The sequence below is a fragment of the Neodiprion fabricii genome, chromosome 7, assembly GCF_021155785.1.
Source record: "Neodiprion fabricii isolate iyNeoFabr1 chromosome 7, iyNeoFabr1.1, whole genome shotgun sequence".
In the NCBI taxonomy this organism is placed as follows: domain Eukaryota; kingdom Metazoa; phylum Arthropoda; class Insecta; order Hymenoptera; family Diprionidae; genus Neodiprion; species Neodiprion fabricii.
Window position 1 is genome coordinate 19140737 of NC_060245.1, and position 27377 is coordinate 19168113.

A 27377-nucleotide genomic window follows, 5' to 3' on the forward strand; every position below is an offset into this window, starting at 1 on the left:
ATTACAATAAAAATCGTATAAGGCTTTGTAAACGAAATAATACAGACGGTAAATTTTTGACATATCCTAAAAATCATCTCTGAAACTTGGCAACTTTTTTTTATAAAATACTCGTTTTGTTTTACGAAGTGAAACTTAAACACGAGATTTTTTTTTTTTCTTTTTTTCTTTCTTACACAGCAAACTTCGATGTAATAGCTAAAGAATAATTTCTCGAGCTAAATAGAAAATTACGAAAATAATCCGTGGATAGAAAAATATCCGAGCGAATGTTTAATTTTTTTCTTCCAATCCTTGAACTATTACTTTGCTCCGAGCTAATTGCGTCTTTGGAACGTCGGTACATCTCGAAAAACACAATCTCACAAGATTCAGCAAATTTTTCTGAGTATGAATCACCGGATTGCTTGTGCCCGTTTGATTTGTTGCTTGTTTATGTTGCACGTGTAAAGTTACAGTTTCTTATAGCGAAAAGCAAAGAAGTGAATGAGAGAAAATGGGGAAGAGAGAAATAACTCGGCGTTGACGATTTCCTATTTTTGGCAGATGAAACGGAAATTCCTTCACTCAACTATACATCGCCCACCGAGATAAAATTATTTTATCCAGCGAGTTCTGAGAGCGTTGCGCGTAACGCGTGTTACTTATTTCCATCAAAAATCTGTATCATTTTCGAAAAAAAAATCTATAGGAGATTGTATCGTACAAATAACCGCATCACCGGATTTTCTGCTCTACATTTTACCTTCTAAATTCCATTTCTCTAGTCCAACTGAGTCTGAACTTGATGCAAAATTTACCGAGAATCTGGCTTCTGTTGCATTCAGATTGACAACGGTTGGAATTGAATTTTTTTTTTTTTTTTGTACTTCTTCTCTCGCGTATAAGAACAAGACGACAAATTTCAAACCAATTATTTGATTTGCATGATTTAAACATTTTATTTTGCGGTTCTTAGATTTTTTCTTCAATGTACGTTACTTAACATTGAACTCAATTCCATTTTCACTTCATATCGACTCTTTGTTACATACGAATTTCTTTTGCATCCTCCATGTGATTGGAAGATCCTCAAAAACTAATCCACGCAAAAAAAAACAACAACTCGTAAACAGCAACGCCTTGTCGCAGGCAAATCGATGCACATTCGTGTCGTTGTTCGAGTAGAAATTGACGTTAAGGGGTGGCTGACTACGAACAGAATTTTTCACTTTTCACTTTCGCATGGATAATTAGAAACGAGTTCAAAAATTGCGTAAATTTTTGCGCATGTTATTTTTCCTGCATATCAAATCTTCCGAGTTTCAGATCTAAACTGGTTAGATGTTTTTGTGAGCTTTAATCATTATTGATTTGAAACTGGGGGAAATTTTGTAAGTGACAGACCGTGAAGGTTGGTTTTTTTTTTCTTTTGTTTTTTCAAAATTTTCATTGTATAATTCTGTATAATATTTGGGAGTAAATTTACACCACTGTTTTTTTTTTTTTTTTTTTTCAAAACGCTTCATAACATTGACAGAGGGTCGATGAATATTTGTATTATTACTTGCTTATTAAATGACGAATTGATCGATCATCTCACTTGCTGCTAGTCGAGAACTTAAGAGGTGGGCAGGAAATAATCACAAGACAATTAACAATAATAACGTAACTGACAAATGGTTTCTTGTTTGTTTTTTTTTTTTTTCTTCTTTTCTTTATATCAATATTTTGTAGTTTACAATTGTCGAGACTTAATAGTCAATATAATATATCAAGGATCTGCAATTATCGCGTGTTTCTTTAATCGTGTTTATAATTATTATCCTTTTCAGAGAAACACACGGTCGTGATGAATTTATTTGTTGTTTATAGATAATTGCATACTAGTCAAGAATTAAACTAATTATTCCTAAGTGTACATTATATTATTAATAATTTATAGAGTCTGTAATTCTTAAACGAGTAAATTTATTCTATTATAATTATATCTTTCCGTTCATTTTACCTAGTTCGTTTATACAACTTCGTTCTCAATACGCAGTAGATGAAAATTGAAATTAGATTAACAAAAAGCAAACGACTTTAGTAGACACACCGATAAATTAAACTTTGCTCTAATTCAGAAATCAATCGAACTGCAACACGGAGTCCGTAGAATTTGTTTTTGTGCTTTTTTTTTTGTTCTTAAAAGCAGGTTCTGTCTTGATCTGACTTTGAAATGTCTATATTATATTCCAGGTCTAGAAAAACTACCATTCAAAATGAAATTATCATTAATATACAGATAACATTCAGCGGGAATTCAAAACTTATGTACAAAAATTTCCTTCTTCTACCCTGCAGCGCATTTCACTTACCCAGTTTCGTAAAATCATTATTTATATGTTTATAATGGTAGGAATAATAACAATAAATACAATCTTATTTATTATATTTATTATAAGACGTATTTATTTTAACTGAGTTTCTTAATATTTCTTATTATTTATACACGTAATTCGTCTGATCACAGTTATGGACGAGATATTATACAGAATAATTATCGATTCGCTTTCACCGGACAGGTACTTTGCATTTCGTATAATTTTAAGCATGTGAAGAGCGTTTTTTTTGATTATAATTGAGAAGGAATAAAACGTACTGTATAATATATCATTTCTATAATTTACACGATTGAAATAGAATCTCGTTTCATATACTGCGCGGCTAAATTGTTGTTATGTACACATTGATGCATCGAATAAATTCGAAAAAAGGGTCGTCTACAAATCTTTACCGCAAAAACTCGAAAAAAAATTTCGGGGCGGGGTTGAAGTTCTGAATTTGAAAAATTCCGAAAGCCCCTAACTCCGAAATATTTGGGGGCAAAACTTGAGGTAAAGAAATCGAACTTTTATGAAACGACAAAGCTTCGATTGGTCGGAAACAACGAGCGGGTATGAAAAATCGGAAAAGCTGAAATTCAAAATGACCAGGATTCCGAATGTAAAAATATCGAAAATCGAAAACAACATTCAGAACTTTGAGCTTCGGGATTAGGACCATTCGAACCTTTGACATTTCGTCAAAGTTTTATTTCTTTACTTCAAGTTTCGCCACTGACAATGAGATAATCAGTATTTGGTGCTTTCGGAACTTTTCAAGTTTAGAATTTCAATTTTTTATCCGAAAATCAAATCTACAGACTCCGCATTGAGTTTGAGAAAAAATTATTGGCGAGCTTTAATCATACGCTTAACCTCTTTTTTCATCTCCTCTTTATAATGATATTTACAATAATCGTATAACTCTATCTACGACTATCAATATATTATAGGTACGTGAATTATCTATATTTTTCAGTATAAAATTGTCCGATTTTAATCATGTACATTATACACGGGTGTTTTTCATCTTTGGCTGGGAATTCGTCACATTTTCTGCACAGCGTAAAATCTATTCTGCGCATTCAAGGGATCAACGGTTTCGATTCTCTTCAACCGTTATTATCGTTATTACTGTATCCTTCAATTTGTTTTCATTTATCATGTTTTTTTTTTTTTTTTTTCATTCAATTCAATTTCAAATTTCAGTCCCTTCACATCACATCACAGCATTATTTTCAAGCCGTTGATTCCCGAGTGAAATTTTCTTCGTCATTTATTTATAAATTATTCAAGGACTTGATATGAGCAAATGACAGATGTATTTGACCTCTCCTAAGTTCTTATTACCGGTTGAGAATCGTAAGAAAAATTAGGCAAGAAAATAATAGAACAAATTATATTGTCTTCTTTAATCGCACATATTACAGTTCAAGAAACTTTGATAAACAATGAACAAAAAAAAAAAAAAAAAAAATTGATTTCATTGTTTCTTCAACAAACGCGTAAGCTTGATTTTAAATGAAATGTGAAATTGTGGAGAGGTCAAGTGTTAGGTCGTAGCTTTCAGTTTCTGCTTATAAATTATCATCGTCGTAGTGATTCGATGGAGTTCTTCTTCATTTAGGTCCGCGTTAATCTCACAATCATGTCTTTACCGTGAAACGAGGTATAAACGCGTCAAACAATCGCCGTCTCTCGCACTTTCGTCTATTCTTCGCCAATTTTCTTAGCCCTCTTTCCCTCAATTTCATTATCTCCTCTTATCTCGTTGTGTCATTATTCAACGTGTCAATCTCGTTTTGGATCGTTTTGGAGTCTGTTTTCGAAGTGTAGATATCGCCCGACATGCAGCTAGTGGAGATCAGTGAAACCTTCGCAGATAGGCTTGCCGGATGATTTCTGCTTCTAAAACAGAACACCAAAATAATCCACGTGATGATTTTGCCAGAAAGAATTATTTTCACATCGCAATTATTGTTCAACACATCGTACATTACTGGGGGAAAATCATAATAATAATAATTAAAACCGTAGCGACAGTAACAACAGTAATAATGACAATCAGCCTGCGTGTACAGAAATTGACGAAACATTGCATTGAATGCAGAGAGCAAATTTTTTTTATAACTATAAAAAAAAAATTCTATGACCGATATAAAAACCCATGTAAAAATAACTCGAGACAAAAATTACCCAACACAAAAAACAGAAGCCGAACAATAGTAACCCAAGAAAAAAATAACCCGAAGAAAATAACCTGAACAAAAATAATGCAAGAGAAAAATAACCCATGACAAAAATAGCCCATGAGAAAAAATGTAAAAGTGATTGATGGAAAACTTTGTACTGAATTAAATTAAATTTCAAAAGGGATATGTTTGTCACGTGTTATTTTTATTTGGGTTATTATTTCCGAAGCCTTTGGTCCTGGTATCAAAAAATTTGAACTCCCGTTACGTCATCGAACTTCAACGTCACCGACGACGACCCTTCGGCTTCTGATCAATGGAATTCCAGACGCCCTGCATCTCACAAAAGAAACGAGGAGAAAGGAAACGGAGCGGCGGAGAATGGAAAAGGAGAATAAAGAAGAGAAAAAGAAAATCTCCACGTGTGCACTGCACAGAAATTCTATTCACGTTTTATTGAGGAACGCTACATTCCGAATTTTAAACGATTAGGGTACGAATCGAATCAGGTGGGCGCTGCTGACGCTGATTCGACAGGAAAAGAAGGCTGCTAATGTAGAAAGGAGGAAGGGAGAGATATTGAAATTAAAATCAGGCCACCTTCCCTTTGACGAATTTATCCTGGGGACAAATTTTTACCTCAATATATTCTCGGCTTATAAATTTAATTTATACAATTGTCGATGTGAGGCTTCTTTTTTTTCTAGCTTTTTTTAGTATTTCTATTAAAAGAAAGTACAATCGTTGAAATTGTCGTGAATAATCGTTGTTTTCATGCGAATTGAATTCCATTTATTTGTCACCGCTTTGTAACAATAACGACAAAGTTTAATCGTTATTAGAAATAAAATAACTCGGAATTTCGTCATCAGAGTAAGATTAAGATTTCACATTTGAATTTGAATGATTTTTTTTTTAATTTTACCTGAGAAAAAAAAGTTATGCAAAGTTTTGCGCTTTCTCAAAATTTTTCTTAGTACAATTAAAACTCCGGGATGAGACATCGAGTTTAGAATTTTGACAAATTGCATAAATTTTTGAACCGTACATGACTGCATTCCATCTGTTTTCTGATTTTCTAACAACCTTTCGTTGCTTTTTAACACGAATCGAAAAAAAAAACCATTTCATAATATATCAATGATCCGTTTCTTATTTCTCATCAAATATTGCGCTAAGTTCCTGGAGTGTTTTTTCAAAAAATAATCGATGGACAGGCGGTTATACACGCGTGAGTTTGGAGAGGGGCTTGTTGGCAAACAGAGTTTTATGTTTGTTGGAGAAAATTAGGGAACCGCGAAGCGAACCGCACGGTGTATATGAGATCCCCTGTAAGTATACACCGTAAACTACCCCGCAAAAGTTTTATACGGGGAATGGGGAAGAAATTTTACCACCCTATCCGAGGTCCTGTAGCGACGATGAAAGGTCGCCCCTTTTTTTCGCCCAAGAATTACTCCGTCAAGTACTTTTATCTCACATGAAATCCGGCGGTAAGCAGGCGGAAAAAAATTCCTCCCCATCTGTGTCTGGAGCTTTTTTTATTTTGTTTTATTTTTTTTTTTATTTTCAAAGCTTCCTTTGTTTTCAAACTCGGAATATTTCCAAGACGTTTTTCTGGAATGATAATTTACAGGTTTACAGGTTTTCTAGAAAATAAAAATTGTTCAAGACCTTACCCGTTTCAAGTTGAAAAATTTTTCGTTTACCTCTTGACAAAAAATCTGCTGTATATTTATTTGCTTTTAGTGACAATCCGTCCGGCTTTGGTGTATAAGCGAAACGCGTTTTACTTCAACACAGTTATGCGGATAAATTTTGCGGGTACGGGAATAATTTCACCGGCAGAGTTGAATTAAGCCCGAAAGCTTTGCGAATTAAACGCGTTTACATGCATTTATTCATCTACCGCGTCGGCTAAAACTAGACGTACATTCGTTTGCTCGAGCAGCGTGTACAAAGTGGAGGCATTGTGCACTTCCAAAATTAAATTAAAAAAAAAAAAAAAAAAAAAAGAAATCGGGCAACGGAAAGAAAAGTAAGATTGAACGAAACGATGAAAAGAATCGTTGGACATTTTTTTTATACTTTTTTTTTTATAATCCACCTGATAAATTAATCCCAAATAGAAAGAACATAATCAATGCTATTTTCAGAGGTCACCGATCGCAGAACTCAAAGTTCTTCCGTTTAAGTAACATGTGGAAATGTTGTTTCCTTTTCAATCTTCAATTTTTCATCACTCAGTCGTATTTAACGATACGGATTCGATTGATCCTTGAAGCATTATATCGTAGAGACTTTAATTCTTTACAAAATTTTTTCGTTCAACCGAATCCTCGGCTCAAACGGTTCAAAAGTTGTAAGCCTCGAGGCTCAAAAGTCAATTTCATTTAAAAATCCATTTTAAAGCATTTTTAGCGGCTCAATAATTGGCTTGACAAGAATAAATGTGGTAAAAAATTTGTGGGCGTAAAAGTCTCGAAAGCGAATTCCGTACATTCAACATTTTACAAGCTATGTATTTTTATATCAAATTATATATATCGTAAATACATTCAATAGTTTTTGGTCAATGAACTGTTGGCATTGAAAAAATTTAATGCAAATTTTGTACTCGTGTTACCAAAGTGGGAAAACTTCGAGTCCTAAAAGCGGCATATTGAAATTAGATTTAAGAGGTATCCTTCGGCGAGGATTAGTTTCTTGATATCATACGGATATCAAATATTGTTAAAGAAATTTTTTGATCATTTGAATTAATCCGTTCTCACCTAATACTGATCACATTTACGTTGGATCGAATATCGTTTAAAGAAAACAAGGTAAATAATAACAATAAAAAACACTTTTTGCGCGATACTTTTCATCACTGTGAAAAGAGAAGATTCCGTCGGTTTGTCCGACAAACTTCTGCGATGATCACGAAAATGGCTGAGTGAAAAATCTGAAACTTATAGAATTTGGCAACGAAAAAAAAAAAAATTAAAAAGCAAAGTAAAAAAGTAAAACCATATAGTTGATGCATTATTCGTTAAGGTAAAAAAAATCCTTTCTGTTCGCATCGATACACTGAGAAAAATTTCATTTGTTACAGTAACTAGAAAAATTCAGTAATACATGTTGTAATATTGTTGGAATTACGAAAAACGAGGTACGCCTAAGCATTTTGCGCTATCATCGATCCTTTTTTGGTGTTTGCAACGCAAAATCAGTTTCTGAGGTTGACTCTACTTTTTTAGTCGAACAAGGCTATCGCATCAATTTATCGTTGCACAAGCATTAAATTTTCGCAACAGTTGCAAGAAAATCTAGCAACAGTGATCGTAATGAGAAAGAATAGTAACGGATACTAGACTTTTCGGTAACAGCTGGAAAACTAATTTTCATTATCTACCTGGAACTATATTTTTCGATTGTGGTGAAAAATGAAAATAATCAAGGACTGAGCGGTGACCGGAACTAAAAATTTCTCTCAGTGTGCGTATAGGTACGCTTTCTAAACGTGATGAATTTTTAGTGTCGAATGTCAACGATCGACGGCGATCGCAGGCTAGACCCGAGTGACTTTGCGACAGTTGCAGGTTCTCGTGCTCACGGACCATTAAAGAGGAACTCCACCATCGAGCGAACATCAACTGATGTACTCCCTGGGTATGTCGAGTGGGTAAATGGCGTCCGGGTCGAGGTGCGTTTCCGGTTTCTCGTGCCCCTTGACCTCGCCCTCTTCGTGTTATCTGACCTCACTCACCCGTTCCTCGACGGCGACCTTCCGGCTCTTCCATACGAACTCGCAGACCGCTATCACGCAGGCGACCCCCATGCCCCCCATAAGGACGACGAATACTCCACCGACGTTCGCCAGGCCAAGTTCGTTAGCCGCCGAACTACTCTTGGACGTGTCGTCCTGAAACGAGACAATCGGCCTTGTCAAGTGTTTCGGATCCCGGGATTACTTCCTGTCTGGAAGGGAGAAGGGCTGACTCATCTCCGGATTATCAATCAAATTATCCGTTTCCGGAGGAAAAAAAAAAACTGCTGGATATGCGACGTTCCAAAATCACATCGAATCGCTTTATAATCGTTCGCGTCATCACTTTTACCCAACTCTTTAAAACGGAGTACATTATCTCATCGCTACTGAATTATTGTAAATTGGGCTTGATTGGAGGAAATTTCACAGATACGATACAAGTATTGGTATTTACTTTTGAATAGATCGAGTTGAATATCCAGGTCAGGTGTGGTACCAGATCCGACCGTGTCTGAATAAGTATGACATACAATTCGTTAGATTTGACGATATTTACAAACTGTGAATATAGTATACGAGTCTTGATGTATTCAACCAGATCTAGTATGAGTTTGTGTCTATAAGACTAGATATACGTACATTAGGGTGGTCCTTATTTAGGATATTGTCGAATTTTTTCCACCCCACCCCCCCGAATCAACATGAAATAATTGAAAAACAATTGAGAGTGTTCTGTTGGTAATGAGGTGAGTTCTGACGTCAATTGATACCGTGAAACATGACGTTTCATTGGAAGAAATTTGTGTGTTCTAAGAAGAATTTGCAATGTAAAATAGAAAACATACCCTGCAAGATCCGCCGCCACGTTTTTCCTTCCACCACCTGGTCTTGAGTATGTGTAGTTTGCCCTCCTCTTGAAGTTTGAGGACGGCTCCGCTTATCGCTGTTCTGTACGGTGAATCTGTAAATTGAATTTACCTTGGATGCAGTAAAACTTTAGCTAAGACAAACAGAAGATTTTATTAAAGATAGGGACGTGTCTGTGCTGTGCGGGTGGTATTCCGTAGAGACGGAGAGAAATTACGCTTTGAGCACCGAGTAATAGGTTCTTGTTATGCAGGCACATCGTGTTACATCGACGCTCTCGAAGAGTTGACATGACCTCGCTGATAGAAATTTCTTTGAAGCGAAAATTTAGATGATCAACCCACGACTTTATTATCGGAATGGCAAACTCACTTGGCGGCATCGCGATTCCATATCCCTTGGAGTCCAGCAGACCGCCAACTTGCGTCAGCTCGCAATTCCTCTCGATTACGTACTCGATCGAAGTGGATTCCATCAGGAATGCGTAGCCACCCTTACCCTTGACCACCCTGTCCACGCCCTCGACGTTGCTCGTCGTGAAGACCGTCGGTCTAGCGGATTCCATGAAGGACCACATCCTCTGGTAAGTCGAGAAGTTCGAATCCTGAATGGCAACAGTTCAGTAAATCCATCATAATTTTTACAGTGCATCTAAAGTCGTTTAGTTGGTGAATTTAGTTATCCAGAAACATTGGGATCGAAACCATTCCTTTTTCCCAGGATTGAAATGTTCGATTACGCTCCGTGCCACTACGGTTTAGGTCGATAAGATCACTTAGTCGATATATTTTCCACTTCTACATGGATACATTCTCAAGGTGGACACACCATACGTGCTGAGTGAAAAATCGACGCAATTAGAACGTAATCAGGGACTGTCCAATGCAAGTGAGGCCCAACCGATACGCGACTAGAGCTTAAATGGAATTCCTTTTTCCGATGGGTTATACTTTTCGTCTTTAACAGGAACGTTTTTTATCATATTTCTTAAATTATTCGACTACCGAGTGTAAAAGAGAAACACGTGTTAGTAAAACTTGGTTGACTCCGCGAACCAACTCCATTACCAACTTCATCCATCTTGAACGGTGAACCGAAGGGAGGGATATAGATACGAGAACATCTCTTCGGTCTAATATCTTGTCCGGGGGGTTCTACATTACCCGGTGTATCAATCAATCATTCGTGTTTTCACAGGCAACTTATCCCCGGCTGAAGCCCCCCTCCCATAACGACAGACTACTGCAGGTATGCGGATTTCCAGCCGGATTGGCGGGTGTAAGGAATCCGCGATTTTGATATTCGCACGGCTCACAATCACCCGTGTATTCCACCATCGAACCCGTTTCCACCATACCGGGTTCCAGAAACGTCTGAATAATCGTAGGAGGTTTCATTGTCAGTTTGAAACGACGTTACGCTCAATCACCGGGTAAATTTCCTCCCCGCAAAAACACCGAGATCCAAAGTAGGTAATTTCCGTGATATGGTAGGGGTCTGGTGGTAACATTTTGTACAGTCATTCATTCTTACCCTGAAGAAGGCAGCCGTGCTTCCGCCCCTCAGAGCACCGTATTTGATTTTCGTCTGCTTGGCTAAGTCCTCGGCACTTTCGATCGGTGAATCCATTCGTTCTACTGTCAGGAAAGCGGCCAGATTCGCCGTGTACGATGATATCATAATTAACGTGAAGAACCACCACATCCCAGCAACCATTCGCGTCGATACTGCCCTGCGATCAAAATTCAATTCGGTACAACTTCTGCTACCTTCGCTATTGAAAATTTACGTCAAAAAACAAAAGACGTTCCACCAAATCATGGACATCTGTCTTTTAACGATGGCTAATTTGTTGATTCATCTGTCAGTGTTTCTAAAGTTATTCGTTGAACATTTCCATGCTGATAGAAATTACTATTTTCGATCAACGCGACGTTACAGTGCTGTGACATATTTTTAAACTGACCATTTTCAGATCGGATAACTTTGAAAAGAATCATTCAAGCATTTAGAGAAAATTTAATGTTTGAATGGATAGATTTTTAGACCGATCAGTCTCTTTCACTCGTGATATGTTACTTCGCAGATAATTTCAGATATGAGCTCACAAGGTGTTTGGATAAAGAATGACTAAGGTGCAAGTGATAAGCAGAAACGAGATGGAAATATGAAAAAGGAGTAGTAATAAATTGACTGTAAGATATCGAACCTGAAAATAGACGAGGCACTAATATTTGGATCAGTGAATTTGGTTACAGCTGGCACTAAAATACGACAACGATAACGGGTAAACAGACTAAATTATTCTACAATCTATAGACAGAGCAGCCTAAGAAAAATCGAACTACGAAATAAATAGTGTGTAATTTTTGAAAAATTAAGTCAAGGGTTTGAGTAAAAAATAAAGAAAACAATCGAAAAGGTGGACTTGGGTAGGACTCTACAGCGGTAAATGCGACCAGCATATCGTTAACGTATGCTAGTGCAGCAAGCCTACGATATAGCATCCACCGATACCTTCGCAATATCTTGTTCGTCTAAAAAATTTTCCTGGCCTACTCGATGATTCATCTATCTACGAGTTCAAATTGGGGGATTGTCTTTTGACTCGGGTATTCGAGGGGAATGAGGGTTGGCCATGGCAAGAGTAGAAATGCGGAAAACGGGCGCGACGTGGTCCCTGGCTAACTTAATCGAAAGGACTGCAGGGGACTTACTTTGGAGCTATATCAGAGCCTTGCTGCATGAGCGAGCCGATGGTGAACCAGAGCGAGTTCAGGAGCGTGAACTCGTTCTCGAGGACCTCGGATTGCGCGTTGCAGGGGTGCGGATTCTCCCACTCGTAAGGGCTGAACCTGCAGACACGTCAAAGGAAGGACTTGGGGTTAGATGCTGGACTCCTGTGTGATCAAAGGCCCGAATTCACCGACTATGAGCGGCCTCCCGTCTGCCCGTCTCGACGGGATCCCACCGCTGTCACCAACGGAGAACATATTCAAAATCGGCTCTGATAAAAGAACGGCCCAAATCATCCGTTCCCTCATCCATCGATCAACGTCGGGATAATGGGACAAGTGTGAGCTGTGAGCCCAGCGTTTTTTTTTTTTTTTTTTCTTCTTCTTATTCTATATCTTAAGAACTTCTTTCAATTCATACAATTTTCTCCTCAATCCAATAAACCTCGAGCTCAGGCATCGATTGAAAAACCTACCGGAACCTTTGCTCCCTGAGCCAAGTCCGCTTTTCCCAACTTTATCCGATAAGCGAGCTACTGCGCCCATTCAACGAACGGACCAATGAAAGATTCGCGTGGGTTATTAAAAGGTTTTTTTTTATAACCTATATCCGATTTCTACTTCACTTCGACCTATCGCACAACTTTGGAATCGATGTTGTGAATTCAGTTCTCCTCCTCGTGATGCTCAGTTGACTTGACCTGACACGAGGAAGTGTTCTCTTTGTTTCATTTTTTCAGACCTCTCGATTTTGGTGAACTATTTGGAAGCTTGATTCGGTCCGGAGTTAGTTGTCTTCTAATTAAATCTAATGTCACTGAACGGAGAATGTAACTCCAAATCACGTCTAATACTGTGTTACTCTATCTAACCAGTTCTTCCCAACATCAGGTCACCGTCCTTTATCATTCATAGCGCGAAGCTTTCCGTTGACGTGCGATTCTGCCAAGCTCCCGCGAAACATTAAGGAGACCCAATGTTGGAGGGCACGTGGAAGGAGGGGCGGGGGGAGGTTGGGGTAAACATGGGAGGGGTTGATAACTGCACGAAGAGATGCAAGACCATATTCTGAAGATGCGGTGCAGGGGTTGGACGGCCGGCTTACTTGGGCAAAATGTCGCATCCCTGTCGCATCAGAGACCCGATTGCGAACCACATGCAGTTGAGTAGCTTGAAACGGTTCTCAAGATGGTCCGGATTCGCGTTGCAAGGATGTGGATTGTACCACTCGTATGGCGTAAATCTAAACCAATCCAACTGCGTTTACTCCTGACGAACCATAATCGATTCGGCAAAAAGCTCAAGCACACAACCAAGGAAGACCTTCGGTCTCTTGGCTTCGTGTATATTCAACGGGAAATGAAAAAAACAACGTCTTGTGCGTATTATCGTGGAACGAAGTATGGAGAACCGTTTACTTGCCTGGCTAGTATGAAAAGCAGCACCGACACTCCGAGGTAAGCTGTCGCCATGTAAATCCACACGTCAAGACTCAACGGACTCAGAAACGAGAACAGGTTTGGTGGCTGCTTGATCGGCTTTCGGTAGAGTATACTTATTCCTGAAACGGAAGTAGAGACTGAGTTCAGGAAAATAGTATCGAGTGAATACAGTCGTCGAACACTCCATAAGACGGTGGATAGTCGAAAGGTGGAAAAGGATCATTTTTACCGTCACAGCAGCAGGTCATTTCGATAATGCTCGATAGGAGTGAGGTACTGTGGATTCAAACGGTGGATTCGCGGTATGATTGGAAGACACACAGCGAGTTTCACCGAGTACCAACCACTCAGCTTATCGTACAGATCGAAATACCAGGTATAGTGAGACCGACTTACCGAGGTTCATGAAAGGCATTGTGAAGTCAACCGCCTGTTCGCGGTCGTAGGTAATTGTCAAATCGGCAATAGCGAGATCGGCCTTCTGGTCGAGAAGCTCCTTCATCATCCCGTCCCACTCCTTCGTTTCTCTATTCAGAGAGCCGTACCGTCCGTCGGGAACCAGTCTAAAGGTGTAATTGAATCCGAGTATACGAGATATCTCGTGTATCAAGTCGATACCGTACCCCTCGAACTGCGCGTTTCCGGTTAACTTTTCGCTGGAATCCTTCCTCATGCAGTATGGAGAACTCTGCGAACAAGGATGCGGAATACATGGAACCGTCCAACACACTCTACGCTTCACAATAACGACTGCTGAAAAGTTGGCACTTCTTCCTAAAGCAATTAGTGAATTCATGACTGGCTTCTGGCCAGTGGAACATCTCCGACAAAAAGTGGCCCGATGATCCCACCTACTCATCTGCGTTAGAGACGCACTCTGCCTCTCATCACGGATAAAGTTCTCACGAGATTTGCTCATCCGGGTATAACCTGCATCGCCAACTTTTCTAGGCTTGTTAAAAAACTTCACTCTGCACTCAGTCCACGTTCGTTCCTTCCAGTCCTCCAGCCGGTTTTCAACCGGGAAAAAGTTCTTTGGATAAAAGTATACGTGGATGCAAAAGTCCGGTACGTGAATCCCTGGTTATTCAAAGTACTTGAAAAAATAGATGTCAATATTACACAGTCACAGAACTGAGGATGAACTTAATTAAGGTGTCATGAAACGAATTATCTTATCAACTTGGTTTCTTTCCGATTTTGATCTCATCGCAAAGTGTTGAATATTGTCACTAAGACTCACTTTTGGTTGGGGAATATTCGTCCCACAACACCTTAAGATAATCAAAACAACATATCCAATTTCGACAACTCGAAATAAAGTACCCGATAATCTTTTCTTAAGCGACTCTCAATCTCTAGCAGTAAGTAAAATCTGTTCGGCACTAACCAATATCGTTGTCACGACGAAGGTTTTGTTCTGCAGGCTTTCCACGATCTGAGTATAGACGTCACCGTAGGTCCTTGTGAAGTTTACACCTTCAGTACTGTTCCACGTGCCGATTTTTTTCAGACCCTCTTTGCTGTTGAGCTCGATGATATCGAGGACAAAATCGGACCTGAAGCCCTGATGATCGAACTTGATGACTCCAGTCAGACCGCGCATCTCGACCTGTTGACAACCGAAAAGAATCGACGATAAATGTAATTTCTCTCTTATTTTTCATTCATTATCACTCCTCCGGCACTTACGATCTTCATGTAATTAATCAGCGAGTAACCGTGCGGCCAAGTATCGACCGACTCACATGACAGAGGCTTTATGTCGATTTGCTGGGAGGTGTCAAGGTCGTGGAGAGCCTTAGCAAAAAGGTGAACGGCGTCGTACATCAGCGCGGTTTCCGTCTGTGGCATAAATATCGGCGACTGATTAGATGCGAGCAATTTTCAAGCCTTTAAAATTGTAAAAGCACGGCTTTTCTATTGTTCTTCTCCTTCTTTTGCCTCTTGAGTTGTGGGCAGGTAATTCCGAGAGAAAGTTTTACCTCCTTTTTATTTTATTTTCTTAGGTTAATTGGGGCGCAACGAATTAGGGAAGAGGTGAAACTTTTTTTTTGTTTTGCAAACAATAAACTTTCGTCGGTATAGTTTTGCAGGCCAGAAGTATATTTTGAAATGTCTTTTTTTCAACTGGTGCTGGTTCAGTTTCATCGTTCAAGTGGCTAAATTCGTTTGATCATTTCATGAGTGATTATGGTTTTGCAGTCTTGAGTATTTAATGAAATTATAGGATATTCCACGTCAAATCGGACGGTCGATTTCACTAACCCACTTTAATCTGATTACCCTTTCACGCAATCGAAGTACTTATTGAAAGGATAAACTTCGAATTTCTTCAGATTTTTTCGACACATAATTTCTTCACGACAACTCATCCAATAAATTAATTTCGACAATGCTTTGATTTTTCCTTCCTATGTAGCTTAAACCCTGGACGACATATGAAAAAAGTTATTTCACAAAAATTTTAGGTTCAGTTATGAACTTCTGATGAGAATTTTTTCGGATTTTTCATAGCCCGTTTCAGTGTAGTTTTTATACAAAATGCGCGCAAATTATTTGTAACTGAAAAGTGCCGTGATCGAATGGGTTACAATTTACACACAGCGTGTGTTTTTCAACGCGAAAGGTTCTCTGAAAACTTCACAGTGGGCGGTGGAGTGGTTCAGAAGATATATCACCAAATATTCACACAGTGGCGAGAATTCGATTCAAACTTCGCGCCGCGGCAAGATGTTTGCTTATCCTGCGCGTGGCGCTGCTGCGCACTCGAGCGCGATTCTCAATTGTTACGCGTGTTGTTTATAACTTCGGTCGTCAACTTTTTCTCGAGGAGTATACTTCGGTCTGTTATTTATCACGGTTCCTGACATGATACGTGAATTCCGTATCGCCGGACAATATTTTTTGAGCATATTCATCCGAGGTAAGAATTCAACGATGTGTGTAACTTTTACGATTCATACCGCCACATTACAGTACGTATGGACGAGAAATTTCACAGTTCCACGTCAACTGTGACTTGTAACTTTTCAACTACTTTTCCTCCCACTAAGAAACTTATAGACAATCTTTCGTATTGATAAAGACATGCTGTGTAAAAATTTCAGCCAGTTCGATTAGGGCACTATTTTATAACAGAAGATTTTCGAAGCTTTTCGTCAAAACTGTACTTTAACGGGGCACGCAAGATCGCACAAGATTATTTTTAGAAATTTCATACAAAGATGCAAATCTTTTTGTATGTCATTTGAATTTCAAGCTACGTTAACTTGAGGAAATGAGAAATTGATAAAAGCTGATTTTTCGACTAGCTGTGGTTAGAAAACGTTTGGTCAGCAAAATCTGGAAAAATTCAGATTTGATGTTTTCAATACGAACTTCAAGTGAGTATAAGGTGAAAACATCAAAAGTCAGGGAAAAACTCGCGCTTTTCCGTTTAATTTGATGTGAAATCCCTTTTATACAAGCTTGATGAATTCCAATGACGATAATGATAGCAATAACAGTAATAGAGATGATTGTGCTGGGTATAATGAACAAAAAAAAAACAAATGAAATCCTTTTTTACTGCAAAGAAATTTTCACCATGTCTTACCTTTATGAATGTCAGGTTGTCCTGGCACGTTGAAAATGTATACGTGAAACATGAAACAAAAAGCGACAGAATACGGTTAGTAACAAGCAGAGCGAAATTCCAACAAGATTATGTAACTATACGTTTGTCTGAAACAACATAAAAGGATACCAGAAACAGGTTAACGACATCTCTGTAAGTGTGTAATTCAACGGGCCATTGATATCACAATAGAAAACTGCATGAAACATTTCACTCGTATAATCAAACCAGTCAAAAGGATCGTAGATTATAAGTTTTTTTCGGGAGAGTTTGAACAATGGAACTTGATCACCTATAAATTATCATGGTATGATTTAGCCATGAATTATTCAGCTTCGTACCATGCATACCGAATCTGACGGTCAAATTCAAACCATTCTCTCTCACTGACCGGCAACTCGATCACAAATCATTACAGTACGGAACTCGATTCGGCGTGTGAGTGTGATTTAATTTTTTTTTTTTTTTGAAAAGATAAAACAACAGAATTCAAGTTTCTCCGCTCACCGAAAACTCTACACACAATTAAATGATAAATTTTTCTTAGATTCGTCTGTTCTACCGTCTTTATACCGTGTCATTATCCGAGAAATCTAAAAATTTGAAACTATCAATACGTGTGGAAATGAATAGAAAAATGAGCACAGATCTGTAACCAAAAAACTGCACAGGCGTTTCTTTCTATACTCTTTCCGGAAAAGATACTCAAAAATTTCCATCGGGTCAGGTTTCTTCTTGAACTCGTGTTCGTAGTTTCATTTAGAGTGAAACTAACGTTCGAATCGAAATCTGATATCCTATTCTAGATTCTAAAAATCCTATTCAAATGTGATTTCTTATTTTCATTTAATATGTATTAGAGTTAGACTCAAGAGTAAATACAAACAGGGAAAGAGAAAATGGAAAGCGGAAGCGTTTTCGGAGAAGTATTAAACGGCTGAAGAAAAGGTTTCATAGAAAAAAAGACTGAACGTGGAATGTTAAGTAAATTTCATGACGGAATTGTTCGTTTAATCTTATAAGAAATATCGTTTCCCCCATTGTAACGAAATAGTGCATTTTTCATTATTGTTATTCTTCCATTTTATGGAAACACCTTGTATTTTATTGAGGAAAATGTAAGTCGTTGTTGGATTCGGTACAATCGAAAAGCTAATATCAACCAAAAACATTCGATGCAACTGAAACAAAAAATTTTTTCGCAGACCTGTGCAGTGGTAAAAAAAAATTTGTCGGCAGTTTGACCGAGGAGAATAATGATGGCGTAGTATTTGCCTGTATCGATTGCAACGTGTAAGCGGTTTTGCAGGGTAAGCGGTCGTCATAGGAGAAGAGGACTGCAAGTATAATAAATATCGGAGTAGGTGGACGTAATAGAATGCGGAGAATGAGCCAGCAAGTAAGTTTCTTGGCGATGGACGGAATCTAGGCACGGATAAAACGACTATATGAGCTTGCGGAGCTTTAGCAGCGCGTGTGTAGAGAATCGCCGTTGTACGTGTACCGCATATTGTATTACATTCGAGCTGAATTCCAGGACTTTGGTACACAATGCTACAATTTCAAAGTGCGCTCAAGCGTTTGAACGTCGAGCCCTCCTCGTCTTCTACCGCGCGTCTCTTATCCTCCGGCAGCTCTTTGCCTGCCGACTGATACCTACACCCCCTACATTGTATTCTCCTTATGCATACATGCATATTATTCGATTCCATTTAGGGAGGCGCTCAACGCAATTATATCCATATACGCAGAAGCTCGGCTGGCTCGCAATTGCCGATTTAGTAAATTAATCTGTCGTTTGACTCCTCACTCGTCATCGCAAGCATAGCCTTCTATATTTCCCATCGCAATCTTGACCAGCCGTTAAGGGGTTGAATGGGCTTTGAAGGTGAAGATAAAGGATATTTTTCTCTAATTTTTTTCAAAATTATAACAGAAGCATTGTTTTATTCGAACTATTATATTGAGCATGTGAAAGAACAACGTTTGGACAATATTTTGTTAAATGTTGATTGAAAAATTGTTGAATCGGGATATCGCTGTGGCCGCGATAACTCGTGATGGCTTAATCTGAAATCAAAATACCAAATATTTTCTGTCATACTGAGAAAAATTTCATTTCTTACAGTGACTCGAAAAATTGAGTAATACGGGTATCGTTGAAAAAACTGTTTGAATGTTGTTGGAATTACGGTAAACGAGGGACGCGTGAACATTTTGCGCTATTGTCGATCCTTTTTTGGTAATTGCAAGGTAAAATCAGTTTCTGAGGTTTACTCTACTTTTTTAGTTACATAAGGCTTTAACGTCAATTTATTCTTGCACAAGCGTTAAATTTTCGCAACAGTTGCAAGAAAATCTAGCAACAGTGATCGTAATGAGAAAGAATAGTAACGGATACTAGACTTTTTGGTAACAGCTAAAAAACTAATTTTCATTTTCTACCTGAAACAATATTTTTCGATTGTGGTAAATTGAAATTTTAATTTTCGGCCGAGTTCTATGCAAAAAAGTGCGATTTTGAGTAAAATCTACACCATTTATTGCCTTGTCAAATAAGTTGTGATCGAAAACAAAAGTCCTTCGATCAGTATGACCCAAATAAAAGTTTCTTTGCATTTTCATCGAGCATTTGTGATTAATTCGTCGTTATAATTCCGTCATGATTGATGAAAAATTATGAAACGAGATCTTTTGAAGAGACACATATTAATTTACAGGTTTAATGATCCGGGGGTTGTAATTTGTATATAATAAGAGCGATGCCGCTTTTCAGCGTTACCGTTAATCGATCATCTTTGCGCGCATTCAATCTCGAATGTTTAAATCTGTCCCGTCATCGCATCGTTGCCCCGAAAATTTCGTAGAATATTAAATTACAATTAAACGCTAATTATACGTTGATAATTAACTGCTGTAGAGATTATACATGTATATGTATACACGCGTGGTGTACACGTGTAATAATTACCTCCATGACTGTCTGGCTGTTCAACTCGCAGTATACAGCGTTGTACGCACCCGTGTTGCGTATAATTAATTATGCATTGTGTATAAATCACCCCTCGCACATCAGTCCAATCAACAGATTTTCGGTAAAACTACCAACTAGTCTCTGATGCGAATACACGTAGAAGGCGAATTTGACTGTCGACCAATACTGTGAAAAAGTTTAGTGGGTTTTTATTACAAAGTCAACAAACTGCCCAATCAAAATTCTGTGCAAGAAAATTCTTCACCGCCTTGGTTTTAAAGTAACGGATTGACGTTAATACCGAGAAATTCACTAAACGTTGCTGGTTTGACAGGAAACTCAATTCGTTAAATTTTTTGCAATTATAACTACCGCGTGAAATGATTCGCATTAAAGCTTCACTCGGCTCTCTACCATTTTTGTAACGAATGATTGAGCGCATTTTAATTTCATCACATTTTTTAATCAAGTTTTAATGAGTGGATAAATTAAATTCAACTATTATTCATTTCGATAATTATCAGTTCATTGCGAAGCTGAGTTCGATTGCACTGCATTTATGAAAATAATCAGTAAGTACTTAAGTGAGGTTCAATTACATATGAATTTGATACTCAACATTTGAATAATTCTTATATAATTTAGATAAATCACGCCTTATTCGAATGTTACATAATAATCACGTTTGTCAATTCAATGGATAACAAATTGGAGAATTGCATTTACACTTGAATTTGTTGTTTGATGGGTACTTGATTTCATATTTCACTCGTAAATTCAACGGGTGGGTTATCAAGCGAAATACAAGTACATGTGATTAAATACATTGCCAGGGGTCATTGATTTCATGTCCAGTTCAAATACCACGAGCTTATGCTTGGTAATTGATTTAAAATTGAACGGGCAATCGAGTGAGATTCAATAACGCATCAATTTTACGATGAATAGAAAATTAACTTCATGCAATGTTCAAATACTGAGAGAATTGAGTTTGACAAGACATTTCCAAGTCAATGGATATAAAAATATAAGAAAAATGCGTTTAACCGCCCGTTTACAATTCAATGGGTAATCAAGTAGAGTTCAACAACACTTGATCAATCACATATTCAATGGGTAGTCAACTCCAAGTCTGCCTCGAACACCACAACGTTTTGTTTGGTAACTCATTCAAAAATTCAACGTATAATCACGTGAGGTTCAATGACATATGAATTTTACATTCAACGGGTAGTTGACTCGTAAAATTGAAATATAGAAATCTTGAGTTTCACGAGACATTTTCAAGTCAATGGGTATAAAAATATTAGAAAGATGCGTGTAACGGCCCGTTTACAATTCAATAGGTAATCAAGCGGAGTTCAATGAAACACAATTAATCGAATATTCAATGGGTAGTCAACTCCAAGTCTGCCTCGAGCACCACAACGTTTTGTTTGGTAACTCATTCAAAAATTCAACGTATAATCAAGTGAGGTTCAACGACACATGAATTTTACATTCAACGGGTAGTTGACTCGTAAAATTGAAATATATAAAACTTGAGTTTCACGAGACATTTTCAAGTCAATGGGTATAAAAATATTAGAAAGATGCGTGTAACGGCCCGTTTACAATTCAATAGGTAATCAAGCGGAGTTCAATGAAACACAATTAATCGAATATTCAATGGGTAGTCAGCTCCATGTTCGGTTCAAATACCACAAAGCTGCGTTTGATGACCTAGCATTTAAAACTCAACGGGTAGACGAGCGGAGAAGTTCAGTAAGTGTCGCCTTGCCTCATCGACTGGATAATGGTGTTCGATATCCCGCACGGTGAACCCATTTCCACAACGTTATCGGGAACGCGAATTCTCGGCGTGTCTACGTACCGAATCCCAAAGTTCACCCGCGGGTCGCCACTCGTCATTCTAGGTGTACGCCTAACGGGATTACCTTCGCCCCATTACCCTTCGCAGTGTGTGCGACACGTCGAAACGCAACGAGACTGCAGAGACTCGGTTTGGCGGGTGCTACGGCCGGCCGGGCGTTTGTTGCGGTAATTATTTGTCCTCTTCGCTCACCCGAGTTTCACGTTTGTCGCTACCGGTAAGCGGTGAGGCGTGTTTCACACCACTTAAACGCCGTCGCCGTTCCACCGTGTTCCTTCCAGGATAGAGACACTCGCTCTGCCGCTACGAACCGGAATGAATTTACCTACTTCGGAGGCCAGGGAGAATACTCTCGAGGATTTTGGCACACGGGACTTCCCCACCGCAACCTGATTTCAAACTCCCGCTTCAACCGCTCTATAATTCATCGTGACAAAGAAACTTTTGGAATTAATCAAACCTTGAAGATTGATCAATATGATACCCGAACGATGATACGAACCGAGTTAACGATACGGCATCAAGGATCAATAGCTGCGATATTCAAATCAATCGGGCTGAATTGAATTCTGCAAATAGCAACACCCGTTCGAAGTAGAATAAAACATTGGAAACTCATTGAATTTTCACGAAATTGACAAGTTTTGTTTGTTTTCTTCTAGGGCGAAGAACTTTCCGTCTCTCGAAAATTTTAATCACCCTGAGCTTCGTTTTTCCACAAAGTTTCTCATTCAATGACAACGATATTGTATGAAGAATCGATACAGCCAATGATTGATAAAATCTTGATAAGATAGAAATCAATCAAGATCAGTTTCACTTCATCGATCTTCAACACGTCATTTTTCAAATACTTGAACCAGAATATATACGTCCTGTAAAGAACCTCGCCGTGACAAAGAACCGTGAGAAAATTTCGCGTCGCGCCACGGTCATCGTTGCTGAACTTAAAACCTCAATGGATATGATCGATTATTTTCTTCGAACTTCGAAGGCAGAAATCGTCGGAAATATCGGCTAAAATTTAAAGAGAGAATTATTTTAAAATATATTTCGAAATAAGTTGCTATATGGAATTTAAGGAAGAGAGAATATTTCGACCAGAAACAGAGAGAGAGGAGAAGAAAAAAAAAGTAGAATGAATAAAAGTTGAAAAAGTGTACAAAAGAAGTTTTCACTATTTTTGGGCCTTTTTTTTTTTATCAAGTACAAAGACACTTTGATCGGAAAATTGATAGAAAAAAAAAGAAAAAAACAAAAAAAAACAGTGGATTGCAGCGACGCTCGTCTGTGCGCAAATATTGACAGCTGCCATCTAAAAAAAGTTAACAAATTTCCCGGACAACAGGATGCCTGATGTTAAAAGAAAAACCTGGCAACGCGATATCGAACTGAATACATCGTACGAGTGTTGGGATATAATTACCGGACTTAATCAGATATTATTATCTTGCGGAGAATCGAAAGGTTTTTCTTTCATAACGTTCCCGAATTCCGTCGAGTTTTTTTATTAAAATATTTGTTTTATACGCGAATAAACGTAGAGTCGAGTAAAAGTTAGAGGTCTCGGCCCGGCAACTTATGGAAATTTCGGGGCAGGCATCCGTCTCGTTTTTCTCTTCTTTACTTTTCCCATTTTCTTTCTTTTTTTTTTCTCTTCTCACCCCCTTTCCTCACTCTCTCTCTCTCTTTCTCTCTCTCTCTTTTTCTTTCCTTTCGTCCTTACTCTCAGAAAGGAATGCCGAGGGTTGCTGGCGTACCGAATTGCGCACGCTTCTTGTCAAGCAGCAGACATAGGCTTAAGTCCGCAGTGAGAGGATACGGGGCTGAAGCGATCTAGATAAAAGCTTCGCCGGCAGATTTCTTTTATTTATACATCAAAACCCACCTACCGATTTTACACAGGTATATATACGTGTCTCGAATCAACCGGCCCCCGCGAAATTTTCTGATACGCGTTCAGCCGTAAAGAGGAGTAAAAAAAAAAAAAAAAAAATTACGATACTCCGAATACATTCATGTCAATTTGTTTCGCTAACGACAACCTCCTGCTGTTCAAGATTCACGAATTTTCGAAAAGATTGCGTTAAATAATTTCACTACGTTAACGATAAATAGAGAACGTCAAAAATCTTGTACCTAACGATACTTTACCAACAGTTTTTGAAAATCTTGCAAACGTGAGCTCATTTCACACAACTTATACAGTAGCATTTATTTCGTGAATTCTGTGATTTCTATCACTTTTCGATGAACGACTGAGCAATCGAGCTGATTTTCTTGTCGAAAAAGAAAAAAAAAATAGGTACACTACAAATATTGTTAGTCTTGACGGGAGTTTTTTTTTTTTAATGCACGCAGAAAATAGGGCAGGGGGGGGGGGGGAGGGGGGAAGAGTGAAAGGAGTCGCGAAGAAAGAGATTCGAGTTCGCGAGGTAACAATTGAGTATTTGAATAAAATTTTTTTCCAATTTTAGGGATGCATAATGCGGTGCAAGCCAAAATAATGAGGACGTATTTTTTGTTTTTCGTTAAAAGTGATAATTTTTCACGTTATAGGTGATTGAATTTCACTGATTTTAATATATATATATATATATAGATATAGATATATCTTAACATGGGTGACGTCGCAATGTTATAGTTTTCAATCTGTTATATTAATGGCAATATTGATTCAATCGTAAAAATAAAAAATACGTTCAAAATATTTTTTTCCAATCTACAAGAATATGAAATAAAAAAATTTCATTCAAATACTCAGTTGGCGGTGAAAATGTCGTTTCTGTGAGAGCGCACACATGAATATATATATATATATATATATATATATATATATATATATATATATATATATATATATATATATATATATATATATATATATATATATATATATACGTATGTAAGGAAATGTAATATTCCTCGAGTATAAGACGTAACGTAAAAGAAACGACAGGTCGAAAGTCAAGAATGATGAAAGAACACATGCATAAAACAAAAAAAAAAAAAAAGAGCAAAAGAACAGTAACGATAAAAAGAAGTTTGGAGAAGTTTTTTGCTCGCGCCGTAATCACTGTACCAGAAACTGTGCAGCTGCGCTGACTCTTGCGGGGAAAATCACGGGTCAAAACCATTCGGGAAATGGAAAGAAAAACGTAGCGAGTGGGAAAAGCGACGATACAGGGAATATGAGGCTCGCCCAAGTCAACCAGATGTTTCACACATCCTCGACCACTCGAAACAAAGTAATTTTTTCCTCCCTCTCACCTACTCTCTCGTATCGTTTCTCTCACACTTCTGTTCACCTTTTTCGTAATATTTTCTTTCTCCTTTTCCGTTTTATTTTTTTATTTTATTTTTTTTTTTCTTCTCTTTCTTTTCCCTCTCGATCATATCCGGGCAACAGATGCAGCGATGCGAATATCACCGAATGTTTGTATCGATATAAGAACTAGCCGTTGGGGCTAAAATAACGGTCGCAATATCGATGTGGGGTGAATTATTATTATCTATCGTATCGCTGAAACTCGTTTGTTCTGAATTTACTTTTTCCGAACGACTCGAGGTCAGAATTTGAAGAAAAAAAAAGAAATATATCATCACAGTGTAGAGCAAAAATTTTTAACGCAAATTTTGTAGCATTGGATGTATTGAACGATACGTTTGGTGACTTTATTTTTTAAAAACAAATGAAATTTTTTCGATAGCAAATAAATCGTTGCTATCTACACTGATTTTAAAAAGAATATCGACTGAGATTGATTTCTTACAGGAAAGAGAAAGGATAATAACGAATAAAAAAAAAGCGTGTTGAATTTTTTACAATCGTATAACAGATGAACAGGAAGCATCGGTAAAATAATATTAAATTCGTGTACCTACCGATAAATTTTTCTGCGTCCTGTGCCTATAAACTTTATGCATTAGTTCTAAATTTATGTGTGATGCTGCTGCAGTAACGATCTGGTGAATCTTTTTCGCTAACAGGCAACATTTTTGGTCCTGATTTACAAATTTTTTGTACGTATTTTTATGTGAAATTAGAAAAAAAAGAGAGAGAAATTGAAATTGGTCCTGATTTATAAATTGTTTGTACTTATTTTTGTACGGGATTAGAGAAAAAGATAAAAATTTGATACGTCATCAACAATTATTTCGAAACCTAATTTTTCCGTTGTTGGGTTGAAAATATTAAATTTGTATTGGTCTCATTATCTCTGGTATCTGACAATCGTTGGCATGAGGCACCGTTTTTTTCCACATTTATCGAACAAAATTCTAGAAACAACTATTATTGATTACAAAGCATTTGCCGATACACGATCTGTAAAACAAAAATTTGAGTTTGGAAAATCGAAGAGTCTCGTGCCATTCGTTCAATTTTTCTCAGTCACCGATATCAATTTCGTATTAATCGAACATGTTTTCGCTGAGAAACTGGGTTTTCAATATTCCAAGTGTAAAAGTCGTGTTTGATTTTCAGTTAAAACAAACGAATGCGATGCAGGTAATAATATAGAATTATTGAATCTCCAAGTGAGGCTTGCGAGCGGAGTTCATTAAGTTTCAGAATTGGGATCAACGAGCGCGTCTCGAGCGAGTTGGAGACTGATTAACGATATCGGTTCACTTCTTCGTCAGGATATATGCACATATACACATACCGGGGCAATCTCTTGAAGCTTGAAAATCAACCGCGCATGCGCCAAATAATTCAATCTCATTGGCCGGCGAAATCTTCCAGCAGCGATATTCTTGTCTGAGATGCAGGCCGTCCAACGTACACAAAATGTGTACGTTTGAATTTTCAAAAAGCATAAACATTAAATTCCGAACGTTCTTTGAAGAATCGACTTTCCGAGCCAATAACAAATGGCTCCAAAACCTTTCCGAGTAACTACCTCAATTATTTGAGATTCTAACCTCGAAAATTCGTATCAACTACATCGCCGCCAGAAACAAAGTTTGACAGCTGAAACTCGGGTTGGCCAGCCTGCGCGAACAGCCGATAAAACTCGCGCATGCGCGGTTGATATTCAACTTTCGAGAGCTTCTACCGGTATATAAAATATATATCGACCGAACATCCGTGATGCAAATCTAGATAACTGCACGCTGCACGTGTAAATGCGGGGTGATGCAGTCGTCGCGCCATCCAATCTACCCCTCATTATCAATCAGGTCAGGGTTTCCACCCCTCGATGTACGCGTACATCCCATCCCATTTCATCGGGCTCCCTCCATTTCCGACGCGATTTCACCCAGCGCCGATTGCAGGAAGGATGCTGATCCAGATCAAACTGCATAGGCAATTACCTCATCCTGAATCGTATCCTTGACTGGATTATGTACTTATCGAGGGGGGGTATGTACATCTGTTTCAGGGAGTAGGCGATTCGTCTATCGGGCTCGTCATTTTCAGAATATTAAAAAGATTATTGATTTTTACTACAACTCGAAAAAGTGGCCTCGGAGATTTTGCACTGTAACGATTCGAATATACCCGCTAAACGGTGAAAAAGAGAGGCGATGAGAGTTTTACACCTCGTGTGTTTCTTTATCAGTTTCGTCTA

General features: G+C 38.0%; 1 protein-coding gene across 7 annotated transcripts in view; it reads right to left on the bottom strand.

The window, feature by feature from the left end:
• Positions 1-3530: 3530 nt before the first annotated feature.
• Positions 3531-27377, bottom strand: part of LOC124186994 (glutamate receptor ionotropic, kainate 2) — a 246943-nt gene continuing 223096 nt past the window's right edge. For 3 of the 7 annotated variants that reach the window (XM_046579226.1, XM_046579224.1, XM_046579227.1), the window contains exons 8-18: positions 16934-16954; positions 15028-15180; positions 14726-14947; positions 13732-14023; positions 13316-13454; positions 11876-12013; positions 10692-10890; positions 9531-9762; positions 9137-9252; positions 8289-8444; positions 3531-4253 (exon numbers count right to left, since the gene is read on the bottom strand). In XM_046579226.1, coding sequence (XP_046435182.1) covers positions 4200-4253; positions 8289-8444; positions 9137-9252; positions 9531-9762; positions 10692-10890; positions 11876-12013; positions 13316-13454; positions 13732-14023; positions 14726-14947; positions 15028-15180; positions 16934-16954 — 1722 coding nt within the window. In that variant the 3' untranslated portion in view covers positions 3531-4199. Of the gene's footprint in view, positions 4254-8139; positions 8501-9136; positions 9253-9530; positions 9763-10691; positions 10891-11875; positions 12014-12998; positions 13137-13315; positions 13455-13731; positions 14024-14725; positions 14948-15027; positions 15181-16933; positions 16955-27377 lie in introns of those variants that run through there. The other 4 variants (XR_006871761.1, XM_046579225.1, XM_046579228.1 and 1 more) reach the window with 4 other exon arrangements.